This window comes from Oncorhynchus nerka, linkage group LG8, assembly GCF_034236695.1.
Source record: "Oncorhynchus nerka isolate Pitt River linkage group LG8, Oner_Uvic_2.0, whole genome shotgun sequence".
Taxonomy (NCBI): Eukaryota; Metazoa; Chordata; class Actinopteri; order Salmoniformes; family Salmonidae; genus Oncorhynchus; species Oncorhynchus nerka.
Window position 1 is genome coordinate 11740305 of NC_088403.1, and position 26463 is coordinate 11766767.

Sequence of the window (26463 nt, forward strand, 5' to 3'; positions counted from 1 at the left end):
TTGCGCACATTTGTACGGAATGGGGTGAGTTTACGCTAGCTAGCTAACCAGCAGGCTCTGTAGCCATGGATTGTGCACCTTGTTTAGCTAAGTAGCTAGCTAGCTAACCAGCAGGCTCTGTAGCCATGGATTGTGCACCTTGTTTAGCTAAGTAGCTGGCGGATGTTTTCCTTCTGAAACCAGGGCAGGGGAAAGCAACATTCACATCCACATACGCTGCGTTCATTAATATATATACTGAATTAAGCACTTCAGGGACCTCATGTGCACCCTTACATTTTACACTTCATTTAAGGAGGGAAATCCCTTCAGAATGTTTTGTGTATATGACTAAAAGTTAAGGAATAACTTCAAGATGTTTTATGCAACTGCAGCAGGTAGCCTAGTGGTTAGAGCATTGGACTAGTAACCGAAAGGTTGCAATATCGAATCCCCGAGCTGACAATTAAAAAAATAAAATAAATTCAATCTGTTGTTCGTTCGGCCCCTGAACAAGGCAGTTAACCCACTGTTCATAGACCGTCATTGAAAATAAGAACTTGTTCTTAACTGACTTGCCTAGTTAAATAAAAAAAATAAAAACCGGGCCCAAGTCCTTGGTGAAGCTGCTGCAGAACAATCATTATGAGGACTGGGAGGGGAGACCAGGCAGCGGGTCCGTCAGTGGAGACCAGGTAGCGGGGTCCGTCAGTGGAGTAGAGACCAGGCAGCGGGGTCCGTCAGTGGAGTAGAGACCAGGCAGCGGGGTCCGTCAGTGGAGTGGAGACCAGGCAGCGGGGTCCGTCACTGGAGTGGAGACCAGGCAGCGGGGTCCGTCACTGGAGTGGAGACCAGGCAGCGGGGTCCGTCACTGGAGTGGAGACCAGGCAGCGGGGTCCGTCACTGGAGTGGAGACCAGGCAGCGGGGTCCGTCACTGGAGTGGAGACCAGGCAGCGGGGTCCGTCACTGGAGTGGAGACCAGGCAGCGGGGTCCGTCACTGGAGTGGAGACCAGGCAGCGGGGTCCGTCACTGGAGTGGAGACCAGGCAGCGGGGTCCGTCACTGGAGTGGAGACCAGGCAGCGGGGTCCGTCACTGGAGTGGAGACCAGGCAGCGGGGTCCGTCACTGGAGTGGAGACCAGGCAGCGGGGTCCGTCACTGGAGTGGAGACCAGGCAGCGGGGTCCGTCACTGGAGTGGAGACCAGGTAGCGGGGTCCGTCAGTGGAGACCAGGTAGCGGGGTCCGTCAGTGGAGTGGAGACCAGGCAGCGGGGTCCGTCATTGGAGTGGAGACCAGGTAGCGGGGTCCATCATTGGAGTGGAGACCAGGTAGCGGGGTCCGTCAGTGGAGACCAGGTAGCGGAGTCCGTCAGTGGAGTGGAAACCAGGCAGCGGGGTCCGTCAGTGGAGTGGAGACCAGGTAGCGGGGTCCGTCAGTGGAGACCAGGCAGCGGGGTCCGTCAGTGGAGTAGAGACCAGGCAGCGGGGTCCGTCAGTGGAGTAGAGACCAGGCAGCGGAGTCCGTCAGTGGAGACCAGGCAGCGGGGTCCGTCAGTGGAGTAGAGACCAGGCGGCGGGGTCCGTCAGTGGAGACCAGGCGGCGGGGTCCGTCAGTGGAGTGGAGACCAGGCGGCGGGGTCCGTCACTGGAGTGGAGACCAGGCGGCGGGGTCCGTCACTGGAGTGGAGACCAGGCGCGGGGTCCGGGGTCCGGCAGCGGGTCCGTCACTGGAGTGGAGACCAGGCAGCGGGGTCCGTCACTGGAGTGGAGACCAGGCAGCGGGGGGGTCCGTCACTGGAGTGGAGACCAGGCAGCGGGGTCCGTCACTGGAGTGGAGACCAGGCAGCGGGGTCCGTCACTGGAGTGGAGACCAGGCAGCGGGGTCCGTCACTGGAGTGGAGACCAGGCAGCGGGGTCCGTCACTGGAGTGGAGACCAGGCAGCGGGGTCCGTCACTGGAGTGGAGACCAGGTAGCGGGGTCCGTCAGTGGAGTGGAGACCAGGCAGCGGGGTCCGTCAGTGGAGTGGAGACCAGGCAGCGGGGTCCGTCAGTGGAGTGGAAACCAGGCAGCGGGGTCCGTCACTGGAGTGGAGACCAGGCAGCGGGGTCCGTCAGTGGAGTGGAGACCAGGCAGCGGGGTCCGTCAGTGGAGTGGAGACCAGGCAGCGGGGTCCGTCAGTGGAGTGGAGACCAGGCAGCGGGGTCCGTCAGTGGAGTGGAGACCAGGCAGCGGGGTCCATCAGTGGAGTGGAGACCAGGTAGCGGGGTCCGTCAGTGGAGACCAGGCAGCGGGGTGGAGTGGAGACCAGGTAGCGGGGTCCGTCAGTGGAGTGGAGACCAGGCAGCGGGGTCCGTCAGTGGAGTGGAGACCAGGCAGCGGGGTCCGTCAGTGGAGTGGAAACCAGGCAGCGGGGTCCGTCAGTGGAGTGGAGACCAGGCAGCGGGGCAGGGAGACCAGGCAGCGGGGTCCGTCAGTGGAGACCAGGCAGCGGGGTCCGTCAGGTGGAGACCAGGTGGCGGGGTCCGTCAGTGGAGACCAGGCAGCGGGGTCTCGTCACTGGAGTGGAGACCAGGCAGCGGGGTCAGTGGAGTGGAGACCAGGCAGCGGGGTCCGTCAGTGGAGTGGAGACCAGGCAGCGGGGTCCGTCAGTGGAGTGGAAACCAGGCAGCGGGGTCCGTCAGTGGAGTGGAGACCAGGCAGCGGGGTCCGTCACTGGAGTGGAGACCAGGCAGCGGGGTCCGTCACTGGAGTGGAGACCAGGCAGCGGGGTCCGTCACTGGAGTGGAGACCAGGCAGCGGGGTCCGTCACTGGAGTGGAGACCAGGCAGCGGGGTCCGTCACTGGAGTGGAGACCAGGCAGCGGGGTCCGTCAGTGGAGACCAGGTAGCGGGGTCCGTCAGTGGAGTGGAGACCAGGCAGCGGGGTCCGTCAGTGGAGTGGAGACCAGGCAGCGGGGTCCGTCAGTGGAGTGGAGACCAGGCAGCGGGGTCCGTCAGTGGAGTGGAGACCAGGCAGCGGGGTCCATCAGTGGAGACCAGGTAGCGGGGTCCATCAGTGGAGACCAGGTAGCGGGGTCCGTCAGTGGAGTGGAGACCAGGTAGCGGGGTCCATCATTGGAGACCAGGTAGCGGGGTCCGTCAGTGGAGACCAGGTAGCGGAGTCCGTCAGTGGAGTGGAAACCAGGCAGCGGGGTCCGTCAGTGGAGTAGAGACCAGGCAGCGGGGTCCGTCAGTGGAGACCAGGTAGCGGGGTCCGTCAGTGGAGACCAGGTGGCGGGGTCCGTCAGTGGAGACCAGGTGGCGGGGTCAGTCAGTGGAGACCAGGCGGCGGGGTCCGTCAGTGGAGTAGAGACCAGGCGGCGGGGTCCGTCAGTGGAGTGGAGACCAGGCGGCGGGGTCCGTCACTGGAGTGGAGACCAGGCGGCGGGGTCCGTCACTGGAGTGGAGACCAGGCAGCGGGGTCCGTCACTGGAGTGGAGACCAGGCAGCGGGGTCCGTCACTGGAGTGGAGACCAGGCAGCGGGGTCCGTCACTGGAGTGGAGACCAGGCAGCGGGGTCCGTCACTGGAGTGGAGACCAGGCAGCGGGGTCCGTCAGTGGAGACCAGGTAGCGGGGTCCGTCAGTGGAGTGGAGACCAGGCAGCGGGGTCCGTCAGTGGAGTGGAAACCAGGCAGCGGGGTCCGTCAGTGGAGTGGAGACCAGGCAGCGGGGTCCATCATTGGAGTGGAGACCAGGTAGCGGGGTCCATCAGTGGAGACCAGGTAGCGGGGTCCATCAGTGGAGACCAGGTAGCGGGGTCCGTCAGTGGAGTGGAGACCAGGTAGCGGGGTCCATCATTGGAGACCAGGTAGCGGGGTCCGTCAGTGGAGACCAGGTAGCGGGGTCCGTCAGTGGAGACCAGGTAGCGGAGTCCGTCAGTGGAGTGGAAACCAGGCAGCGGGGTCCGTCAGTGGAGTAGAGACCAGGAAGCGGGGTCCGTCAGTGGAGACCAGGTAGCGGGGTCCGTCAGTGGAGACCAGGTGGCGGGGTCCGTCAGTGGAGACCAGGTGGCGGGGTCCGTCAGTGGAGTAGAGACCAGGCGGCGGGGTCCGTCAGTGGAGTAGAGACCAGGCGGCGGGGTCCGTCACTGGAGTGGAGACCAGGTAGAGGGGTCCGTCAGTGGAGACCAGGTAGCGGGGTCCGTCAGTGGAGTGGAGACCAGGCAGCGGGGTCCGTCAGTGGAGTGGAGACCAGGCAGCGGGGTCCGTCACTGGAGTGGAGACCAGGCAGCGGGGTCCGTCACTGGAGTGGAGACCAGGCAGCGGGGTCCATCACTGGAGTGGAGACCAGGCAGCGGGGTCCGTCACTGGAGTGGAGACCAGGCAGCGGGGTCCGTCACTGGAGTGGAGACCAGGCAGCGGGGTCCGTCACTGGAGTGGAGACCAGGCAGCGGGGTCCGTCACTGGAGTGGAGACCAGGCAGCGGGGTCCGTCACTGGAGTGGAGACCAGGCAGCGGGGTCCGTCACTGGAGTGGAGACCAGGCAGCGGGGTCCGTCACTGGAGTGGAGACCAGGCAGCGGGGTCCGTCACTGGCCAGGCAGCGGGGTCCGTCACTGGAGTGGAGACCAGGTAGCGGGGTCCGTCAGTGGAGACCAGGTAGCGGGGTCCGTCAGTGGAGTGGAGACCAGGCAGCGGGGTCCGTCAGTGGAGTGGAAACCAGGCAGCGGGGTCCGTCAGTGGAGTGGAGACCAGGCAGCGGGGTCCATCATTGGAGTGGAGACCAGGTAGCGGGGTCCATCAGTGGAGACCAGGTAGCGGGGTCCGTCAGTGGAGTGGAGACCAGGCAGCGGGGTCCATCATTGGAGTGGAGACCAGGTAGCGGGGTCCATCATTGGAGTGGAGACCAGGTAGCGGGGTCCGTCAGTGGAGACCAGGTAGCGGAGTCCGTCAGTGGAGTGGAAACCAGGCAGCGGAGTCCGTCAGTGGAGTGGAGACCAGGCAGCGGGGTCCATCATTGGAGTGGAGACCAGGTAGCGGGGTCCGTCAGTGGAGTGGAGACCAGGCAGCGGGGTCCATCATTGGAGTGGAGACCAGGTAGCGGGGTCCGTCAGTGGAGTGGAGACCAGGCAGCGGGGTCCGTCAGTGCTAACTCAGAGTCTGAGTTTCTTAATGCTGCTGTACCAACTCATGGATACTAGGGTGGCTGGCGGAAGGTTGTCCTAACAAACTCATGGATACTAGGGTGGCTGGGTGAACTCAGAGTCTGTTTCTAATGCCAAACTCATGGATACTAGGGTGGCTGGGGGACGGTTGTCCTAACCAACTCATGGATACTAGGGTGGCTGGGGGACGGTTGTCCTAACCAACTCATGGATACTAGGGTGGCTGGGGGACGGTTGTCCTAACCAACTCATGGATACTAGGGTGGCTGGGGGACGGTTGTCCTAACCAACTCATGGATACTAGGGTGGCTGGGGGACGGTTGTCCTAACCAACTCATGGATACTAGGGTGGCTGGGGGACAGTTGTCCTAACCAACTCATGGATACTAGGGTGGCTGGGGACGGTTGTCCTAACCAACTCATGGATACTAGGGTGGCTGGGGGACGGTTGTCCTAACCAACTCATGGATACTAGGGTGGCTGGGGGACGGTTGTCCTAACCAACTCATGGATACTAGGGTGGCTGGGGGACGGTTGTCCTAACCAACTCATGGATACTAGGGTGGCTGGGGGACGGTTGTCCTAACCAACTCATGGATACTAGGGTGGCTGGGGACGGTTGTCCTAACCAACTCATGGATACTAGGGTGGCTGGGGGACGGTTGTCCTAACCAACTCATGGATACTAGGGTGGCTGGGGGGGGACGGTTGTCCTAACCAACTCATGGATACTAGGGTGGCTGGGGACGGTTGTCCTAACCAACTCATGGATACTAGGGTGGCTGGGGGACGGTTGTCCTAACCAACTCATGGATACTAGGGTGGCTGGGGGACAGTTGTCCTAACCAACTCATGGATACTAGGGTGGCTGGGGGACAGTTGTCCTAACCAACTCATGGATACTAGGGTGGCTGGGGGACAGTTGTCCTAACCAACTCATGGATACTAGGGTTGCTGGGGGACAGTTGTCCTAACCAACTCATGGATACTAGGGTGGCTGGGGGACAGTTGTCCTAACCAACTCATGGATACTAGGGTGGCTGGGGGACAGTTGTCCTAACCAACTCATGGATACTAGGGTGGCTGGGGGACGGTTGTCCTAACCAACTCATGGATACTAGGGTGGCTGGGGGACGGTTGTCCTAACCAACTCATGGATACTAGGGTGGCTGGGGACGGTTGTCCTAACCAACTCATGGATACTAGGGTGGCTGGGGACGGTTGTCCTAACCAACTCATGGATACTAGGGTGGCTGGGGGACGGTTGTCCTAACCAACTCATGGATACTAGGGTGGCTGGGGGACGGTTGTCCTAACCAACTCATGGATACTAGGGTGGCTGGGGGACGGTTGTCCTAACCAACTCATGGATACTAGGGTGGCTGGGGGACGGTTGTCCTAACCAACTCATGGATACTAGGGTGGCTGGGGGACGGTTGTCCTAACCAACTCATGGATACTAGGGTGGCTGGGGGACGGTTGTCCTAACCAACTCATGGATACTAGGGTGGCTGGGGGACGGTTGTCCTAACCAACTCATGGATACTAGGGTGGCTGGGGGACGGTTGTCCTAACCAACTCATGGATACTAGGGTGGCTGGGGGACGGTTGTCCTAACTTAATACCAGCCAAGCTCTGCTCCTGAACCAAGCTGAAGGGAGGATGATCTCAATATACAACCAGACCCAGTGTTCACCCTCCCCTGCCCAGCCTTAGATTCAATTACAATTAGTGTATTACATCACAGGGTTCTAAATGTCAGGAGAACGTAGCGATATTTCCAAGTTCTAGAATCAGCTCTTTATTCCGTGTTAAAGAACATTCCGAGAGAGAGAGGCCTGGGAAAAGACTAGCATTTGATTAGAACTCATTTTTTATCTTGGCAGCATCCCAAATGGCACCCTATTCCCTATATTAAAGCTCTGGTCAAAAATAGTGCAATAAATAGGGAGCCAATTGGGACAAAGCCCTTGAAAGCCTCTATTCAAGGGCTCCATATTGGATTTAGTAGAAGCAGGGTGAAAAATGATCTGATGGTTGCCAGTGGCAGCCTCGCAGAGGGAGAGGATATCCCTGATAGCAGCATAGCCTGGGCTTTGGAAGGGGCTGTGTTTAACGCAGCATTTCAAATCATTCAAACAGGACTAGAGGCTTTAGCTTACAGCCTGCTCAGCATTAAGAGATATCCCCAAAACATTCAGAAGTGGATTTCATTTCATTTCACACCAGCCCTATTATTTCTTTAGTCTGTAGTTCTGTAAAACCAAGGCTGTGTTATGATGATAGTCTACTCCAGATATACAGTACCAGTCAAACGTTTGGACACACCTACTCATTCAAGGGCTTTCTTGCCAAAAGTGTGCAAAGCTGTCATCAAAGCAAAAGGGTGGCTACTTCGAAGGATCTCAAATAGAAAATATATTTTGATTTGTTTAACACTGTTTTGGTTACTACATGATTCCATATGTGTTATTTCATAGTTTTGATGTCTTCACTATTATTCTACAACGAATGAGTAGGTATGTCCAAACTTTTGACTGGTCCTTTATACAATGGCTTAGGATTGTTGCTTGTATTCATTCAGCTAAATCTCTCTCTAGATAGAACTCAACATAAGCCTTGTACTGTTTTTCTTCAACAAAGAAGTGTGTGATTAGTGATGAACACACTTTTATCCAGGTTTTATTTTCTCATTTACATCAACGACCTGGGGAATAGTTACAGGGGTGAAGAATGAGCCAATTGGAAACTGGGGATGACTAGGTGACCGTGATGGTATGTGGGCCAGATTGGGAGTTTAGCCAGGACACCAGGGTTAACACCCCAACTCTTATGATAAGTGTCATGGGATCTTTAGTGACCACAGAGAGTCGTGACACCCATTTAACATCCCATCAAAAAGACAGCACCCTGTGACTGTCCCCAATCACTGCCCTGGGGAATTGGGATATTTGTTTTATAGCCCAGAGGAAAGTGTTCCTCCTACTAGGCTTCCAACACCACTTCCAGCATCTGGTCTCCCATCCACAGACCGACCAGGACCGACCCTGCTCATCTTCAGTGGCAAGCCAGCAGTGGGATGCAGGGTGGTATGGTTCAAATACAATATAGTCACATTTAGCATCAAATACTGTAACAAATACAGCCAGCACTAAAACAAACCAACCAAACAGCCTCCTCACCTGATTGTGGAAGTTGAGCATGGTGGTGGTCTCTATATCCTTCTTCCCCAGGATCTCCATCTTGACCGGCGATGAGGGGAACTTCCAGGAGAAGTAGTCCAGGAAGTCTGGCAGGTAGGAGGCCGCCCCGTGGATGATGCCCATGACGTAGTGAGCTGCCTGGGATGACGTGTCCTCGCTGAAGGCTAGGGTAACAAACTCCTGGGCGAACTGCTGCATCTCCGCTGGAGACAGGGCCGAGAGCTCGCTGCAGTAGGCGTGTGCCACCAGGGCTCCACCGTTGGGTTGTTCCTCTACGTGGATGAAGCGGGCGAACTCCAGGTTCTCAAAGCCAGGCTGGGGGCACCGTGGCTGGGGGATCTGGAGGGGGGATGTCATAGGGGAAGCTGGGTCCCAACTACTAATGCTACTGCTACTGCTATTGCTGCTGCTCCATAGGGGCTTGGAGAGGGACAGAGTTGGAGAGGGGCTGTAGCAGTTCTCCTGTTTGATGGATGAGGTGGTGGAGGTGTGGTGGTGGTGGACGGGGAGCGGGGGTTTGAACTCTGTGTGGCCGTGGTGGTGGTGGTGGGGGGCTGTTGTTTGGAGGCCAGGCCTGCATGGAGCTCAGAGAGGAGACCAGCACACACGGTCTGGCTGGACCTGCTGTACATCTTGGGACGTTTCCACTTCTCCTTCTCCCTCTCACTCTCTTTGTGTTTCTTCTTCTTTTTCTTCACCTTTTTAATCTGGAGCTCTGAGTTTATCTGGGGTTTCTGCTTGTCTAGAGAGAGAGAGAGAGAGAGGGAGGGGAGGAGAGAGAGAGGGGAGGAGAGAGGGGGAGCAGGGAGGGGAGGAGAGAGGGGGAGCAGGGAGGGGAGGGGGCAGAGAGAGAGACAGGGGAAAAAATAGTGTTAATAAAAGAGCTGTGAAGAACACCTGCATGCAGATTCACTACTACCCAGAGCATGTCTGGAGTCTAGAGAGAGAGAGAGATTCTCTACTACCCAGAGCATGTCTGGAGTCTAGAGAGAGAGAGAGATTCTCTACTACCCAGAGCATGTCTGGAGTCTAGAGAGAGAGAGAGATTCTCTACTACCCAGAGCATGTCTGGAGTCTAGAGAGAGAGAGAGATTCTCTACTACCCAGAGCATGTCTGGAGTCTAGAGAGAGAGAGAGATTCTCTACTACCCAGAGCATGTCTGGAGTCTAGAGAGAGAGAGAGAGACGTAGAACACCAAATAATGCATGCAGAGCAGAATTAGGCCGATACCCACTAATGATCAAAATCCAGAAAAGAGCCGTTAAATTCTACAACCACCTAAAAGGAAGCGATTCACAAACCTTCCATAACAAAGCCATCACCTACAGAGAGATGAACCTGGAGAAGAGTCCCCTAAGCAAGCTGGTCCTGGGGCTCTGTTCACAAACACAAACACACCCTACAGAGCCCCAGGACAACAGCACAATTAGACCCAACCAAATCATGAGAAAACAAAAAGATAATTACTTGACACATTGGAAAGAATTAACAAAAAAACAGAGCAAACTAGAATGCTATTTGGCCCTACACAGAGAGTACACAGCGACAGAATACCTGACCACTGTGACTGACCCAAAATTGAGGAAAGCTTTGACTATGTACAGACTCAGTGAGCATAGCCTTGCTATTGAGAAAGGCCGCCATAGGCAGACATGGCTCTCAAGAGAAGACAGGCTATGTGCTCACTGCCCACAAAATGAGGTGGAAACTGAGCTGCACTTCCTAACCTCCTGCCCAATGTATGACCATATTAGAGACATATTTCCCTCAGATTACACAGATCCACAAAGAATTCGAAAACAAATCCAATTTTGAAAAACTCCCATATCTACTGGGTGAAATTCCACAGTGTGACATCACAGCAGCAAGATTTGTGACCTGTTGCCACGAGAAAAGGGCAACCAGTGAAGAACAAACACCATTGTAAATACAACCCATATTTATGCTTATTTATTTTATCTTGTGTCCTTTAACCATTTGTACATTGTTAAAACACTGTATATATATATATATATATAATATGACATTTGTCTTTTCTGTCTTTTCTGTTCTGAAACTTCTGTATGTGTAATGTTTACTGTTAATTTTTGTTGTTTTTCACTTTATATATTCACTTTGTATGTTGTCTACCTCACTTGCTTTGGCAATGTTAACACGTTTCCCATGCCAATAAAGCCCTTGAATTGAATTGAGAGATTCTCTACTACCCAGAGCATGTCTGGAATCTAGAGAGAGAGAGAGATGCACTACTACCCAGAGCATGTCTGGAATCTAGAGAGAGAGAGATGCACTACTACCCAGAGCATGTCTGGAATCTAGAGAGAGAGAGATGCACTACTACCCAGAGCATGTCTGGAATCTAGAGAGAGAGAGATGACTACTACCCAGAGCATGTCTGGAATCTGCACTACTACCCAGAGCATGTCTGGAATCTAGAGAGAGAGAGAGAGAGAGATGCACTACTACCCAGAGCATGTCTGGAATCTAGAGAGAGAGAGATGCACTACTACCCAGAGCATGTCTGGAATCTAGAGAGAGAGAGATGCACTACTACCCAGAGCATGTCTGGAATCTAGAGAGAGAGAGAGATGCACTACTACCCAGAGCATGTCTGGAATCTAGTGCTGAGCATGTCTGGAATCTAGAGAGAGAGAGATGCACTACTACCCAGAGCATGTCTGGAATCTAGAGAGAGAGACTACTACCCAGAGCATGTCTGGAATCTAGAGAGAGAGATGCACTACTACCCAGAGCATGTCTGGAATCTAGAGAGAGAGATGCACTACTACCCAGAGATGCTACTACCCAGAGCATGTCTGGAATCTAGAGAGAGAGAGATGCACTACTACCCAGAGCATGTCTGGAATCTAGAGAGAGAGAGATGCACTACTACCCAGAGCATGTCTGGAATCTAGAGAGAGAGAGATGCACTACTACCCAGAGCATGTCTGGAATCTAGAGAGAGAGAGATGCATTACTACCCCAGAGCATGTCTGGAATCTAGAGAGAGAGAGATGCACTACTACCCCAGAGCATGTCTGGAATCTAGAGAGAGAGATGCACTACTACCCAGAGCATGTCTGGAATCTAGAGAATCAATGAGCAGAGGAGGAAGAGAGGCAGCTCTGGTTGAGGAACAACTACTTCCATCAATACATGAAGACCTTCATTAGCCTTGTATTATAATCATGGTCCCAACTATAGGCCTCGCTGCTTCAGCCAACTCCTCTGACTACTGACACGTGGCATGATTATATTACCACCCAAAAGGAGCAAAACAACTGGGCTTATAATTAGACACAGAGGACAACGTAGTAATTATTACGATTGAATTACAGTAACCAGAGAGCTTGGACACCGCTGTTAGAAAACTGTAATAAACTGGATTCAGTCCAGGGGGTGGAACTGGGAAGAGCCGCATCAGTCCAGGGGGTGGAACTGGGAAGAGCCGCAGCAGTCCAGGGGGTGGAACTGGGAAGCAGCCGCAGCAGTCCAGGGGGTGGAACTGGGAAGAGCCGCAGCAGTCCAGGGGGTGGAACTGGGAAGCAGCCGCAGCAGTCCAGGGGGTGGAACTGGGAAGAGCCGCAGCAGTCCAGGGGGTGGAACTGGGAAGCAGCCGCGGCAGTCCAGGGTGTGGAACTGGGAAGAGCCGCAGCAGTCCAGGGGGTGGAACTGGGAAGAGCCGTAGCAGTCCAGGGGGTGGAACTGGGAAGCAGCCGTAGCAGTCCAGGGGGTGGAACTGGGAAGAGCCGTAGCAGTATACATCCCAAATGGCACCATAGTACCTGTTTAGTGCACTACTTTTGACCAGGGCCAGATTGTGCCATTTGGAACACAGACAATTCAGAGGCAGAGCCACTGTAGGCGGGCCGTTTGGCATCTCATCAGAACCAGAGAACTGTCTAACGTTTTCAGATCACCAGCCAAATGACCCGTTGTTACCTGCCTGCTGCTACCTGTGGGAAGCAGCTCTTTAAGAGCAGCCAAAATAACAGCCTGATACGTGATCTCCATGCTCTGCTCTCTTTAGTCTCTGTACAAGACTAACCAGCTTCTACCCCCAAGCCTGAAGACTCCTGAACATCTAATCAAATGGCTACCCAGACTATTTGCATTGCCCCCCCTCTCTTCTACACTGCTGCTACTCTCTGTTATTATCTATGCATAGACACTTTAATAGCTCTACACACATGTACATATTACCTCAACTAACCAGTTCCCCTGCACATTGACTCTGTACCGGTACCCCTGTATACAGCCTCGCTATTGTTATTTTACTGCTGCTCTTTAATTATGTTATTTTTATTAGGTTTGATTTGATTGGGAGTCCCATCGAGTCCCATATGAGTCCCATGAGTCCCATAGGAGTCCCATAGGAGTCCCATAGGAGTCCCATCGGGCGGCACACAGTTGGCCCAGCGTCGTCTGGGTTCGGCCGGTGGAGCCCTCATTGGAAATAAGAATTTGTTCTTAACTGATTTGCCAAGTTAAATATAATAAAAAATATCTGTTAATATTTTAAATTAAAATAATTAGTGGCTGCTTTTCAGAAATTACATCAAGGTTATGACTGAAAAAAAGAACAAAAAACATGGCACAAAATATTAAAACACTGAGTATTAGAGTGAAAATGTTACCGGCTGTCAAAGTCCACACAGCAGAACTTGTGATGGTAAAAAATATTTTAAAAATAAAAAGGTTTTTATTGATAGTTACATATTGCGATATGGACGACATTATATAGATACTTTGATTCCAAGTATCGATTTGTAAAAAAATAAGAAAAAGCGGTATTTTTCATTGCAGAGCTCATTCTCCTTTTTAAATAGTGAGTCAACATGTTTTCAGCACCATTTCCATGACTGATGACTCATTTTCTCGTCTCTCCACAGCAGACATATTGTGAGCAATATGTTTAACATTAAATCACAATATATCTTGGCCAGGTCGCAGTTGTAAATGAGAACTTGTTCTCAACTAGCTTTCCTGGTTAAATTAAAAGGTGAAATATATATTTTTTTAAATGCAAATTGTTTTTTTTTTTATATATATATATATATATATATAAATAATTGTTAAAGTCCCAATGCATACACTTTAAATAATGCCACCTTAATGTTTACATATCTTACAATACTCATATCATATGTATATACTGTACTCTATACCATCCATTGCATCTTGCCTATGCCGCTCAGCCATCTCTCATTCATATATACATATTGTCATTCACCCTTTTAGATGTGTGTATTAGGTGGATGGAGAACGGTTAGATATTACTGCAGTCGGAACTAGAAGCACAAGCATCTCTACACTCGCATTAACATCTGCTAACCATGTGACCAATAACATCTGCTAACCATGTGTATGTGACCAATAACATCTGCTAACCATGTGTATGTGACCATAAACATCTGCTAACCATGTGTATGTGACCAATAACATCTGCTAACCATGTGTATGTGACCATTAACATCTGCTAACCATGTGTATGTGACCATTAACATCTGCTAACCATGTGTATGTGACCATTAACATCTGCTAACCATGTGTATGTGACCAATAACATCTGCTAACCCTGTGTATGTGACCATTAACATCTGCTAACCATGTGTATGTGACCAATAACATCTGCTAACCATGTGTATGTGACCATTAACATCTGCTAACCATGTGTATGTGACCAATAACATCTGCTAACCATGTGTATGTGACCAATAACATCTGCTAACCCTGTGTATGTGACCAATAACATCTGCTAACCCTGTGTATGTGACCATTAACATCTGCTAACCATGTGTATGTGACCAATAACATCTGCTAACCCTGTGTATGTGACCAATAACATCTGATAACCCTGTGTATGTGACCAATAACATCTGATAACCCTGTGTATGTGACCAATAACATCTGCTAACCATGTGTATGTGACCATTAACATCTGCTAACCATGTGTATGTGACCATTAACATCTGCTAACCATGTGTATGTGACCAATAAAATGATTTGAGTGTATCGACACCTCAGTATCGTGTTGATATAGTATAGTGAGGTCACTGGCAATTCAGCCCTATTCAGAACCTCAATATTGAGTCATATATATTTGTATGTTCTGCTGGTTGTGTGTGGACTGACTTCTCCACTACACACATCAACAAAACCACCCAGCCATAAGATCCAGCTCGACTGCCCCTTTAAAGTAGACAGCACAGCTAAAGGCCTGCGGTTGGTTGTCTGATCCGTCACAAACACCCTGCCACGCCCAAACATTCACAGACACCCTGCCACGCCCAAACATTCACAGACACCCTGCCACGCCAAACATTCACAGACACCCTGCCACGCCCAAACATTCACAGACACCCTGCCACGCCCAAACATTCACAGACACCCTGCCACGCCCAAACATTCACAGACACCCTGCCACGCCCAAACATTCACAGACACCCTGCCACGCCCAAACATTCACAGACACCCTGCCACGCCCAAACATTCACAGACACATTTCAAAGCCCACCGTCTCCCACTCCTCTGTGGCATAATAATAGAACAACAACATGATATGTAGGTATACAGGTAACTGCCAAAATAAAGGAAACACCAACATTGTATGTCAAAGGGCACTGGGCCACCACAAGCCGCCAGAACAGCTTCAATGTGCCTTGGCATAGATTCTACAAGGGGCTGGAACCAAACATGACATCATTTGCTGTTTTGTTGATGGAGGTGTTTAACGCCGTCTCAGTCACCGCTTCAGAATCTCCCGTAAGTGATGAATTGGGTTGAGATGTGGTGACTGGCATATGGTGGAACGTCAGATCTGGTGACAGACGGCAGGGGAATATGGTGACAGACGACAGGGGAATATGGTGACAGACAGGGGAATATGGTGACAGACGACAGGGGAATATGGAGAAACGTCAGATCTGGTGACAGACGACAGGGGAATATGGTGACAGACGACAGGGGAATATGGAGAAACGTCAGATCTGGTGACAGACGACAGGGGAATATGGTGACAGACGACAGGGGAATATGGTGACAGACGACAGGGGAATATGGTGACAGACGGCAGGGGAATATGGTGACAGACGACAGGGGAATAATGGTGATAGACGGCAGGGGAATAATGGTGACAGACGGCAGGGGAATATGGAGAAACGTCAGATCTGGTGACAGATGACAGGGGAATATGGTGACAGACGACAGGGGAATATGGTGACAGACGACAGGGGAATATGGTGACAGACGGCAGGGGAACATGGAGAAACGGCAGATCTGGTGACAGACGACAGGGGAATATGGTGACAGACGACAGCTCTGGTGACAGACGACAGGGGAATATGGTGACAGACGGCAGGGGAATATGGTGAAACGTCAGATCTGGTGACAGACGACAGGGGAATATGGTGACAGACGGCAGGGGAATATGGTGACAGACGACAGGGGAATATGGTGACAGACGGCAGGGGAATATGGTGACAGGGGGAATATGGTGACAGACGGCAGGGGAATATGGTGACAGGCAGGGGAATATGGTGACAGGGGCAAATATGGTGACAGGGACGGCAGGGGAATATGGTGAAACGTCAGATCTGGTGACAGACGACAGGGGAATATGGTGACAGACGGCAGGGGAATATGGTGAAACGTCAGATCTGGTGACAGACGACAGGGGAATATGGTGACAGACGGCAGGGGAATATGGTGACAGACGACAGGGGAATATGGTGAAACGTCAGATCTGGTGACAGACGACAGGGGAATATGGTGACAGACGGCAGGGGAATATGGTGACAGATGACAGGGGAATATGGTGACAGACGACAGGGGAATATGGTGACAGACGACAGGGGAATATGGTGACAGACGGCAGGGGAATATGGTGACAGACGGCAGGGGAATATGGTGACAGACGGCAGGGGAATATGGTGACAGACGGCAGGGGAATATGGTGAAACGTCAGATCTGGTGACAGACGACAGGGGAATATGGTGACAGACGGCAGGGGAATATGGTGACAGACGACAGGGGAATATGGTGACAGACGGCAGGGGAATATGGTGACAGACGGCAGGGGAATATGGTGACAGACGACAGGGGAATATAATGACAGACGGCAGGGGAATATGGTGACAGACGGCAGGGGAATATGGTGACAGACAGCAGGGGAATATGGTGAAACGTCAGATATGGTGACAGACAGCAGGGGAATATGGTGACAGACGGCAGGGGAATATGGTGAAACGTCAGCAAGTTGAGCTGCGTTCGTCACTGAAGCTCCTGCCGAAAGAGCCCCAACAAATCACCCCTCTTTCAGAGTCCCGGAGATCTCTTCTTCTATCCACGGTAGTCATAATAACAGGCGACTGGGCCTTCGACAGCACTTTTAAACATGACCCTAAGCACCATGGGATGTTAATTCCACACCTGTATGGAAACAATTGCTTTCAATATACTTTGCATCCCTCATTTACTCAAGTGTTTCCTTTATTTTGGCAGTTACCAGTAGACTTGTATACATGGTAGCGACTAGTCCGAGCCTGTGGTTATTTTGGTACGCGTGTTGCTCACGCGTGATGCGTGTGCGTATATGGCAGGATGGTGTAGCTAGGAGCACATGGCTGTCAGAACAGGGGAGCCTGCTACAGTGACATGGCCTGGTTCAGAGGAGCTGCTGCTTCACTATAGCCCCAACACACACGCCTCTGGAGCACGTTCACCACCATATGACAGGATACACACACACAGACAGAGAGAGCGCGAGAGACACAGAGAGAGAGCGAGAGAGACACAGAGAGAGAGCGAGAGAGACACAGAGAGAGACAGAGAGAGACAGAGAGAGCGAGAGAGAGAGAAACAGAGAGAGCGAGAGACAGAGAGAGAGAGCGAGAGACAGAGAGAGAGAGAGTATGCGGGGTAGAGAAGGAGAGGGGGGGGAGCAGGAGAAAACAGAGTGAGCGAGGCAGTGTATTATACTGTGATGCTGTTAATCCACAGAGCTCTAGCTCCCCCCCCCCCTCTCCACTCTACCATTTTACAAGTAGGACAGCAGGCCAGACAGTTATTCAAACCATGATCCGTGTGTGAGACAGAGGTCAGATGTGTCTAAACAGACAGTCAGGGTTTATCAAAACGACGCTTAGGTGGTGGGCGTGGCAACGGCCGGTGCTGCTGAATTTTAGAGGCCCTTATCTTGATGATATAGATTCGTTTATGGTTTTTTAATGCATCTTTAAGCCAATTTCCTGCAATTCTATACATGTCTCCATGACAACTGCTTTGTTTGTTTTGCTCAGACAGAAAATCAATACTGATAAATTCATAGTTTTAAATGTTCTATTCTCCCTGACGGTCTAGCTTTTATTTTGGCAATGTTCGTTCTCAAAGATTATATAATAAAAACATTAAAGGGTGCATTATAATTTCTTCATACTTTGTGACGGGTTTCAGTTTTAAATTCACACTGAAAAGCGTTTTTCCATCTCAAAAACAGATTGTGGGACTTCAGGCGGCTCGGCCAAGGATTTCAATGACAGGAAACACCCTGCCAGTACACACACAGAGAGCATGTGCCTCACAGCTGGAGAGGACATACAACCAGCCCCTAAAGTGTATAATCCACTAAATGTTATGAAACAAACAGTACAAATAGTGTAAAACAGAGACAAACAGAAACAGAATGAGAGAGAGAGAGGGTTTAATGTGACTCATAGTAGACTGGGAGAGAAAGGGTTTAATGTGACTCATAGTAGACTGGGAGAGAGAGGGTTTAATGTGACTCATAGTAGACTGGGAGAGAGAGGGTTTAATGTGACTCATAGTAGACTGGGAGAGAGAGGGTTTAATGTGACTCATAGTAGACTGGGAGAGAGAGGGTTTAATGTGACTCATAGTAGACTGGGAGAGAGAGAGGGTTTAATGTGACTCATAGTAGACTGGGAGAGAGAGGGTTTAATGTGACTCATAGTAGACTGGGAGAGCTCAGTAGACTGGGAGAGAGAGGGTTTAATGTGACTCATAGTAGACTGGGAGAGAGAGGGTTTAATGTGACTCACGGCTCAGTATCTCTACAGTCTGGAGAGGCTGTGACTAGCTCTGGGAGAGAGAGGTTTTTAATGTGACTCACTAACAGGCCGCTGATGACTCTAATCTGGGAGGACAAGCTGACGCTCAGACTAGGTATTACAGAGACTGAGCTTGCTGTGCATACAAACAAACCTCCAGTGTCACAGTGCATCGTCTAGTTATCCAGGCCAATCTGCCTGCACCCAAAACACCACTTATAAACACAGAGACCGATAGTCGACTGGAAAAGCCTGCAGGAAGTGGAGGAATATGATAGATTCATTTTGTTTGCACACAAAGCAAGCAAGTGCTAAATATTTGCTCAAGGAGTACAGTTTTGTTCAAACATAATTCATTCCTGAGGAGAGGCACATGACATTGAGAACAGTTTCCCCCTGCACAGCATCTACACAGCCTCAGTTTCCCTCTGCACAGCATCTACACAGCATCAGTTTCCCTCTGCACAGCATCTACACAGCATCAGTTTCCCTCTGCACAGCATCTGCACAGCATCAGTTTCCCCCTGCACAGCATCCACACAGCATCAGTTTCCCCCTGCACAGCATCAGTTTCCCCCTGCACAGCATCCGCACAGCATCAGTTTCCCCCTGCACAGCATCCGCACAGCATCAGTTTCCCCCTGCACAGCATCCGCACAGCATCAGTTTCCCCCTGCACAGCATCCGCACAGCATCAGTTTCCCCCTGCACAGCATCCGCACAGCATCAGTTTCCCCCTGCACAGCATCTGCACAGCATCAGTTTCCCACAGCATCTGCACAGCATCCCTGCACAGCATCCGCACAGCATCAGTTTCCCCCTGCACAGCATCTGCACAGCATCCGTTTCCCCCTGCACAGCTGAAGCAGCATTTGACAGAGCACCAAACAATGCCACTGAAATAGTTCCAAAATGGCAGAAATTGATCAACACCCTAAAGCCACATGAATGGAACTGACAGTGTGTGTGTGTTCCAAAATCCACAGTAAAATGTCAAATCAGTGGTGGGGGTGAAGAAGAGGAAGTCAATTAGCTGGGTTGTCACAGCCTGGGCTTGACTGCTGAACGCAAACAGTGTCCCTAGATGATTACCAGACTGACACCGTCAGTCTGTCTAGTGGTCTCTGGGTAATATAGGCCCTTAAAACACAGACACACATCCTCAAAGCTCAGTGTGACTACTACACTAAAGCAGCCATGTTTTTCCTGTTGATTTCCAATTGTTGTTTTTCCTTTGAATCCTACTTCTCTTTCTCCGCCATGACACAGCGCATCGCCTCTGTTGAGTAATACGCTGATCCTCAACACACGGGGCTCTCAGTGGTGCGTACTGAGACCCCTCCTGAGTTCACCCCTCCACCATGACACAACGCTGATCCTCAACCACGGGGCTCTCAGTTCACCCCCTCCTGTACTCCCTGTTCACCCACTCCAACACCATGACACAACGCTGATCCTCAACACACGGGGCTCTCAGTGGTGCGTACTGAGACCCCTCCTGTACTCCCTGTTCACCCACTACTCCAACACCATGACACAACGCTGATCCTCAACACACGGGGCTCTCAGTGGTGCGTACTGAGACCCCTCCTGTACTCCCTGTTCACCCACTACTCCAACACCATGACACAACGCTGATCCTCAACACACGGGGCTCTCAGTGGTGCGTACTGAGACCCCTCCTGTACTCCCTGTTCACCCACGACTCCAACACCATGACACAACGCTGATCCTCAACACACGGGGCTCTCAGTGGTGCGTACTGAGACCCCTCCTGTACTCCCTGTTCACCCACGACTCCAACACCATGACACAACGCTGATCCTCAACACACGGGGCTCTCAGTGGTGCGTACTGAGACCCCTCCTGAGACGAGCACGCCCCCATTCTCATCGAAGGGAGTGGAGTGGGTCGAGACGAGCACGCCCCCATTCTCATCGAAGGGAGTGGAGTGGGTCGAGACGAGCACGCCCCCATTCTCATCGACGGGAGTGGAGCGGGTCGAGAAGAGCACGCCCCCATTCTCATCGATGGGAGTGGGTCGAGACGAGCACGCCCCCATTCTCATCGATGGGAGTGGGTCGAGACGAGCACGCCCCCATTCTCATCGATGGGAGTGGGTCGAGACGAGCACGCCCCCATTCTCATCGATGGGAGTGGGTCGAGACGAGCACGCCCCCATTCTCATCGACCGGGAGTGGGTCGAGGACGAGCAGGCCCCCATTTTCATCGACGGGAGTGGAGTGGGTCGAGACGAGCAGGCCCCCATTCTCATCGACGGGAGTGGGTCGAGAACTTCAGTTTCTTCTGTGTCCACATCACTAAGGAATTATCATGGTCCTCACACACCAACCCAGTCGTGAAGAAGGCACGACAACAGAGGCTGAAAAGATTTGGCAGGCACGACAACAGAGGCTGAAAAGATTTGGCACGGGTACTCAGATCCTCAACAACTTCTACAGCTGCACCACAGAGAGCATCTTGGCTGGCTGGATCACCGCCTGGTATGGCAACAGCTTGGCAATTCAAACAAGGCTCTACAGAGGGTAGTGCTCTACAGAGGGTAGTGCAGAGGGTAGTGCTCTACAGAGGGTAGTGCTCTACAGAGGGTAAGGCTCTACAGAGGGTAAGGCTCTACAGAGGGTAAGGCTCTACAGAGGGTAATGCATACAGCCCAGTACATCACTGAGGCCGAGCTCCCTGTCATCCAGGACGTCTATACCAGGCGGATGAGACAGCGCCGGGTGGAGTGAGTCCTGGATGAGACGGCGCCGGATGAGACGGCGCCGGGTGGAGTGAGTCCCGGATGAGAGGGCGCCGGGTGGAGTTCCAGTCACACTACATGAGAGGGCGCACGGGTGGAGTGAGTCCCGGATGAGAGGGCGCACTACATGGAGTGAGTCCCGGATGAGAACCACGCCACATAACATGGAGTGAGTCCACACTACATAAGATATATAACCACGCTACATTTCCATGGAGTAAGTCACTACATAACATATAAACCACACCACATAACATATCTAACCACACTACATAACATTTAACCATCTTAAAACCACACTACATAATAACCACACTATATATAACCACACTACATAACATATCTAACCACACTACACAACATATATAACCACACTACACAACATATATAACACTACATAACATATCTAACCACACTATATCTAACCACACTACATAACATATATAACCACACTACATAACATATCTAACCACACTACATAACATATCTAACCACACTACATAACATATCTAACCACACTACATAACCACACTACATAACATATCTAACCACACTACATAACATATATAACCACACTACATAACATATATAACCACACTACATAACATATATAACCACACTACATAACATATATAACCACACTACATAACATATACGTGACTGTACTGAAGACTCTAGGTGGTATTAGCAGAGGCTCACTCCTAGGTCTCCCTCCTGCTAGGACTGATCAGCACCACACAGGAAGGGCAGCCTGCTCCGTTTCCTGTCCCCAGTCAGAGGGACAGACACAGGCCTGAGACTCCCAGCTCAGCCTCAGAGACCAGGCTCAGTCACACTGCAGTGCAATAGTAGTAGTAGTCACCACACTATGAAAATGAATACTCACTATCCTACACATTCTGCCGTGGTTTCTGCTGTCTGAGTGACTCAAACATCACAACGCCACAGAGGGCACCATGCCATGACAAACACACTCCTGAAAGCACCATTTTTTAAATTGGAGATTCTCCCTGACTGTCTAGCTTTTATTTTGGTGATTGTTAGTTCACAAATATGATCTTATTTAAATATATATATATATCCATTATATTTTCTACATACATTATCTTTTTTTTTTTTACTTTTGAACATTCTGTAGGTGGCCCGAAAAAAAACACTTCAGCGACTCGCCCAACTATTTTCTATGTGTGTGTGTGTGTGTCTGTGTCTGTGTGTTTGTCTGTGTGTGTGTGTGTACACAAGGGGCAAAAGAGAGGGAAATCTGAGTCTGTGTTGCCTTGCTGCGATAGTCAAGCTCCTCAGTTAGTCCTCAGCTGGGGTGTAGAGCCATGACCTTTACAGCAGACTGGTGTTGTGCTGAAAGACTCTGCCTGACACACAGTCAGTGTAGTGGTCATATTGATAGAGGGGGCTGGAGTACAGCATTAAGAGCAGCCAGACACACACACAGTCAGTGTAGTGGTCATATTGATAGAGGGGGCTGGAGTACAGCATTAAGAGTAGTCAGACACAAACACACAGTCAGTGTAGTGGTCATATTGATAGAGGGGCTGGAGTACAGCATTACAGACAACACACACAGTCAGTGTAGTGGTCATATTGATAGAGGGGGCTGGAGTACAGCATTAAGAGCAGTCAGACACAAACACACACACACACACACAGTCAGTGTAGTGGTCATATTGATAGAGGGGGCTGGAGTACAGCATTAAGAGCAGTCAGACACACACACAGTCAGTGTAGTGGTCATATTGATAGAGGGGGCTGGAGTACAGCATTAAGAGCAGTCAGACACACACACAGTCAGTGTAGTGGTCATATTGATAGAGGGGGCTGGAGTACAGCATTAAGAGCAGTCAGACACACACACAGTCAGTGTAGTGGTCATATTGATAGAGGGGGCTGGAGTACAGCATTAAGAGCAGTCAGACACAAACAGAAAGAGGGGTCAGGGCCACTGTACTAAGCAGACCACCAGTCATAGTGTTAGGACTGTGCACAAATCTGTCCAATGGTGCAAATGATTGAGCACAGCCAACAATATGCTGGCTACCTCTTTCAGCATGTCAACCAGAGTAATACACAGTGCCCTCTGCTAACACACACACCAGAAATTCATTTGTTGACTTTTGAATGTGCATACACTGTTGGGTGTGTGTACATATTGGTACACTGGTATGGCTGAAGGACAGACAGGTATAAATAGCAGCAGAGTAAACTGATACAGACCTCTGCTCTGTCAGCCTCACGTCACATTAACACAACACCCTCTGACTGGCTGGGATGCTTCCCTCTGACTCCACCACTGACTGACTGGCTGGGAGGCTTCCCTCTGACTCCACCACTGACTGGCTGGGAGGCTTCCCTCTGACTCCACCACTGACTGGCTGGGAGGCTTCCCTCTGACTCCACCACCGGCTGGCTGGGAGGCTTCCCTCTGACTCCACCACCGGCTGGCTGGGAGGCTTCCCTCTGACTCCACCACCAGCTGGCTGGGAGGCTTCCCTCTGACTCCACCACTGACTGGCTGCCTGACTGACTAGCTGTCTGGACATTGAGCGATCGTTTTACAGACAATGGGAAGCCACTCTAACAGTCTAAATAAATAAAACTCTGGCTGCCCGGCACGCTGCCCGACTCGCTGGATCATGTCATGGGCATTGTGGAAGGTCAGGAAAATGGCAGCAGGGTCTTGGCAGTTGATTCCCACAACACCAGTCATTACAGCCTATTTAAAAGCAGGTTGAGGAGAGGGCACGCTGCTAGTTAAAAGACAGATGCAGCTACCACTGATAATATAGCACAATTATTACATCATTATTGCTATTACACAACTATGAATAATTTGGCAGCACTTAGGCCAGTCTCTGTCACAGATATATAGGACAACATCAGATATGAATAGCTTAGGCTGGCTCACAGTGGGCCAAATGTGGTCAAAACATACGTTGATTCACATGGAGAGAGAGAGGGAGACCGAGAGAGAGAGAGGGAGACCGAGAGAGAGGGAGACCGAGAGAGAGAGAGGGAGACCGTGAGAGAGAGAGAGGGAGACCGTGAGAGAGAGAGAGGGAGACCGTGAGAGAGAGAGAGGGAGACCGTGAGAGAGAGAGAGGGAGACCGTGAGAGAGAGAGGGAGACCGAGAGAGAGACCGTGAGAGAGAGAGAGGGAGACCGTGAGAGAGAGAGGAGACCGTGAGAGAGACCGAGAGAGAGAGGAGAGACCGTGAGAGAGAGAGAGGGAGACCGAGAGAGAGGACCGTGAGAGAGAGAGAGGGAGACCGTGAGAGAGAGAGGGGACCGTGGAGACCGTGAGAGAGAGAGGGAGGGAGACCGTGAGAGAGAGAGGGAGGGAGACCGTGAGAGAGAGAGAGGAGACCGTGAGAGAGAGAGAGGGAGACCGTGAGAGAGAGGAGGGAGACCGTGAGAGAGAGGGGGAGACCGTGAGAGAGAGGGAGACCGTGAGAGAGAGGGAGAGAGGGAGACCGTGAGAGAGAGGGGGATACCGAGAGAGAGGGAGACCGAGAGAGAGGGGAGACCGAGAGAGAGGGAGACCGAGAGAGAGGGAGAGAGATAGAAGGGGAATCGTAAGATAGCCATCTGTCTCAGCTAAACTCTGAATTGGAGAACAGGAGTCTGTTTGTGTGACTGAACCATCTAGTGAACACAGCCTACTCTCAGGGCCCCTCCCTCCCAAATAGCACCCTATTCCCTATATAGTGCACTACCCTGGTCAGAAGCACTATAAAGGGAATAGCGTGCCATTAGGGATCAGCCAACTCTCTGCCTGAGCCAGAACCATCGCTTCAGCAGCTGTTCCAGTTAAAGGCTTTAGTCACAGGCTGAGTATTTTGGACCCTGGTTCTAACCCTGCCACTCTGGGCCCTGGTTACAGCCCTGCCACTCTGGGCCCTGGTTACAGCCCTGCCACTCTGGGCCCTGGTTACAGCCCTGCCACTCTGGGCCCTGGTTATAGCCCTGCCACTCTGGGCCCTGGTTATAGCCCTGCCACTCTGGGCCCTGGTTATAGCCCTGCCACTCTGGGCCCTGGTTATAGCCCTGCCAAGGACATACTCTGGGCCCTGGTTATAGCCCTGCCAAGGACATACTCTGGGCCCTGGTTATAGCCCTGCCAAGGACATACTCTGGGCCCTGGTTATAGCCTAGCCCAGCCAAGGAAATACTCTGGGTCCAAGGTATACGGCTAACTCGGGTCTGGAGTTTATCCTGGTCAGGTGATGAGGTAAAGTAAAACTCCTGTCCCTAACCAGTTTCCAGTTCTGATGCTCTAGGGGAGGCACCCTGCCTGGACAACAGTAAGGAGGAAACCCTGAATGTAGCTACTCTCTATACTGAGCTCTGGTCAACAGTAGTACACTAAACAGGGTGAATGGTCAACAGTAGTACACTAGACAGGGTGAATGGTCAACAGTGGTACACTAGACAGGGTGAATAGTCAACAGTGGTACACTAGACAGGGTGAATGGTCAACAGTAGACAGGGACCAGGGTGAATGGTCAACAGTGGTACACTAAACAGGGTGAATGGTCAACAGTGGTACACTAAACAGGGTGAATGGTCAACAGTGGTACACTAAACAGGGTGAATGGTCAACAGTGGTACACTAGACAGGGTGAATGGTCAACAGTGGTACACTAAACAGGGTGAATGGTCAACAGTGGTACACTAAACAGGGTGAATGGTCAACAGTGGTACACTAAACAGGGTGAATGGTCAACAGTGGTACACTAGACAGGGTGAATGGTCAACAGTGGTACACTAAACAGGGTGAATGGTCAACAGTGGTACACTAGACAGGGTGAATGGTCAACAGTGGTACACTAAACAGGGTGAATGGTCAACAGTGGTACACTAAACAGGGTGAATGGTCAACAGTGGTACACTAGACAGGGTGAATGGTCAACAGTGGTACACTAAACAGGGTGAATGGTCAACAGTGGTACACTAAACAGGGTGAATGGTCAACAGTGGTACACTAAACAGGGTGAATGGTCAACAGTGGTACACTAAACAGGGACCATTTGAAACAACCATGTCACATCATTATCAACATACCTTTCTGAAGGAGCTTCACCTCTCCGTTCTCCCTCTTGATCTCATTCATCACTTTGTGTTTCTTCTTCTTCTTCGTCTTGTCCTTACTGCTGTGGTCTGAAAGAGAGTGGGAGACAGAGAGAAGTTAGGGTGAGGCCTTGAGGGTCCTTTCAGGAGAGGGGCAGGTTATGGTACAGTAGAAAGACTCACTCTCCACAGTAATTCAGCCTGCATCCTAAATGAGAATGGC

The 26463-nt window shown here is 51.4% G+C and overlaps 1 protein-coding gene across 1 annotated transcript in view; it reads right to left on the reverse strand.

Moving 5' to 3' along the window:
* The window catches only part of LOC115126975 (lysine-specific demethylase RSBN1L-like), an 87752-nt gene that overhangs the window by 51624 nt on the left and 9665 nt on the right, over window positions 1-26463 (reverse strand). Inside the window, 3 exon segments of the mRNA XM_065021327.1 lie at window positions 8306-8863; window positions 8866-9068; window positions 26235-26330. Coding sequence (XP_064877399.1) covers window positions 8306-8863; window positions 8866-9068; window positions 26235-26330 — 857 coding nt within the window.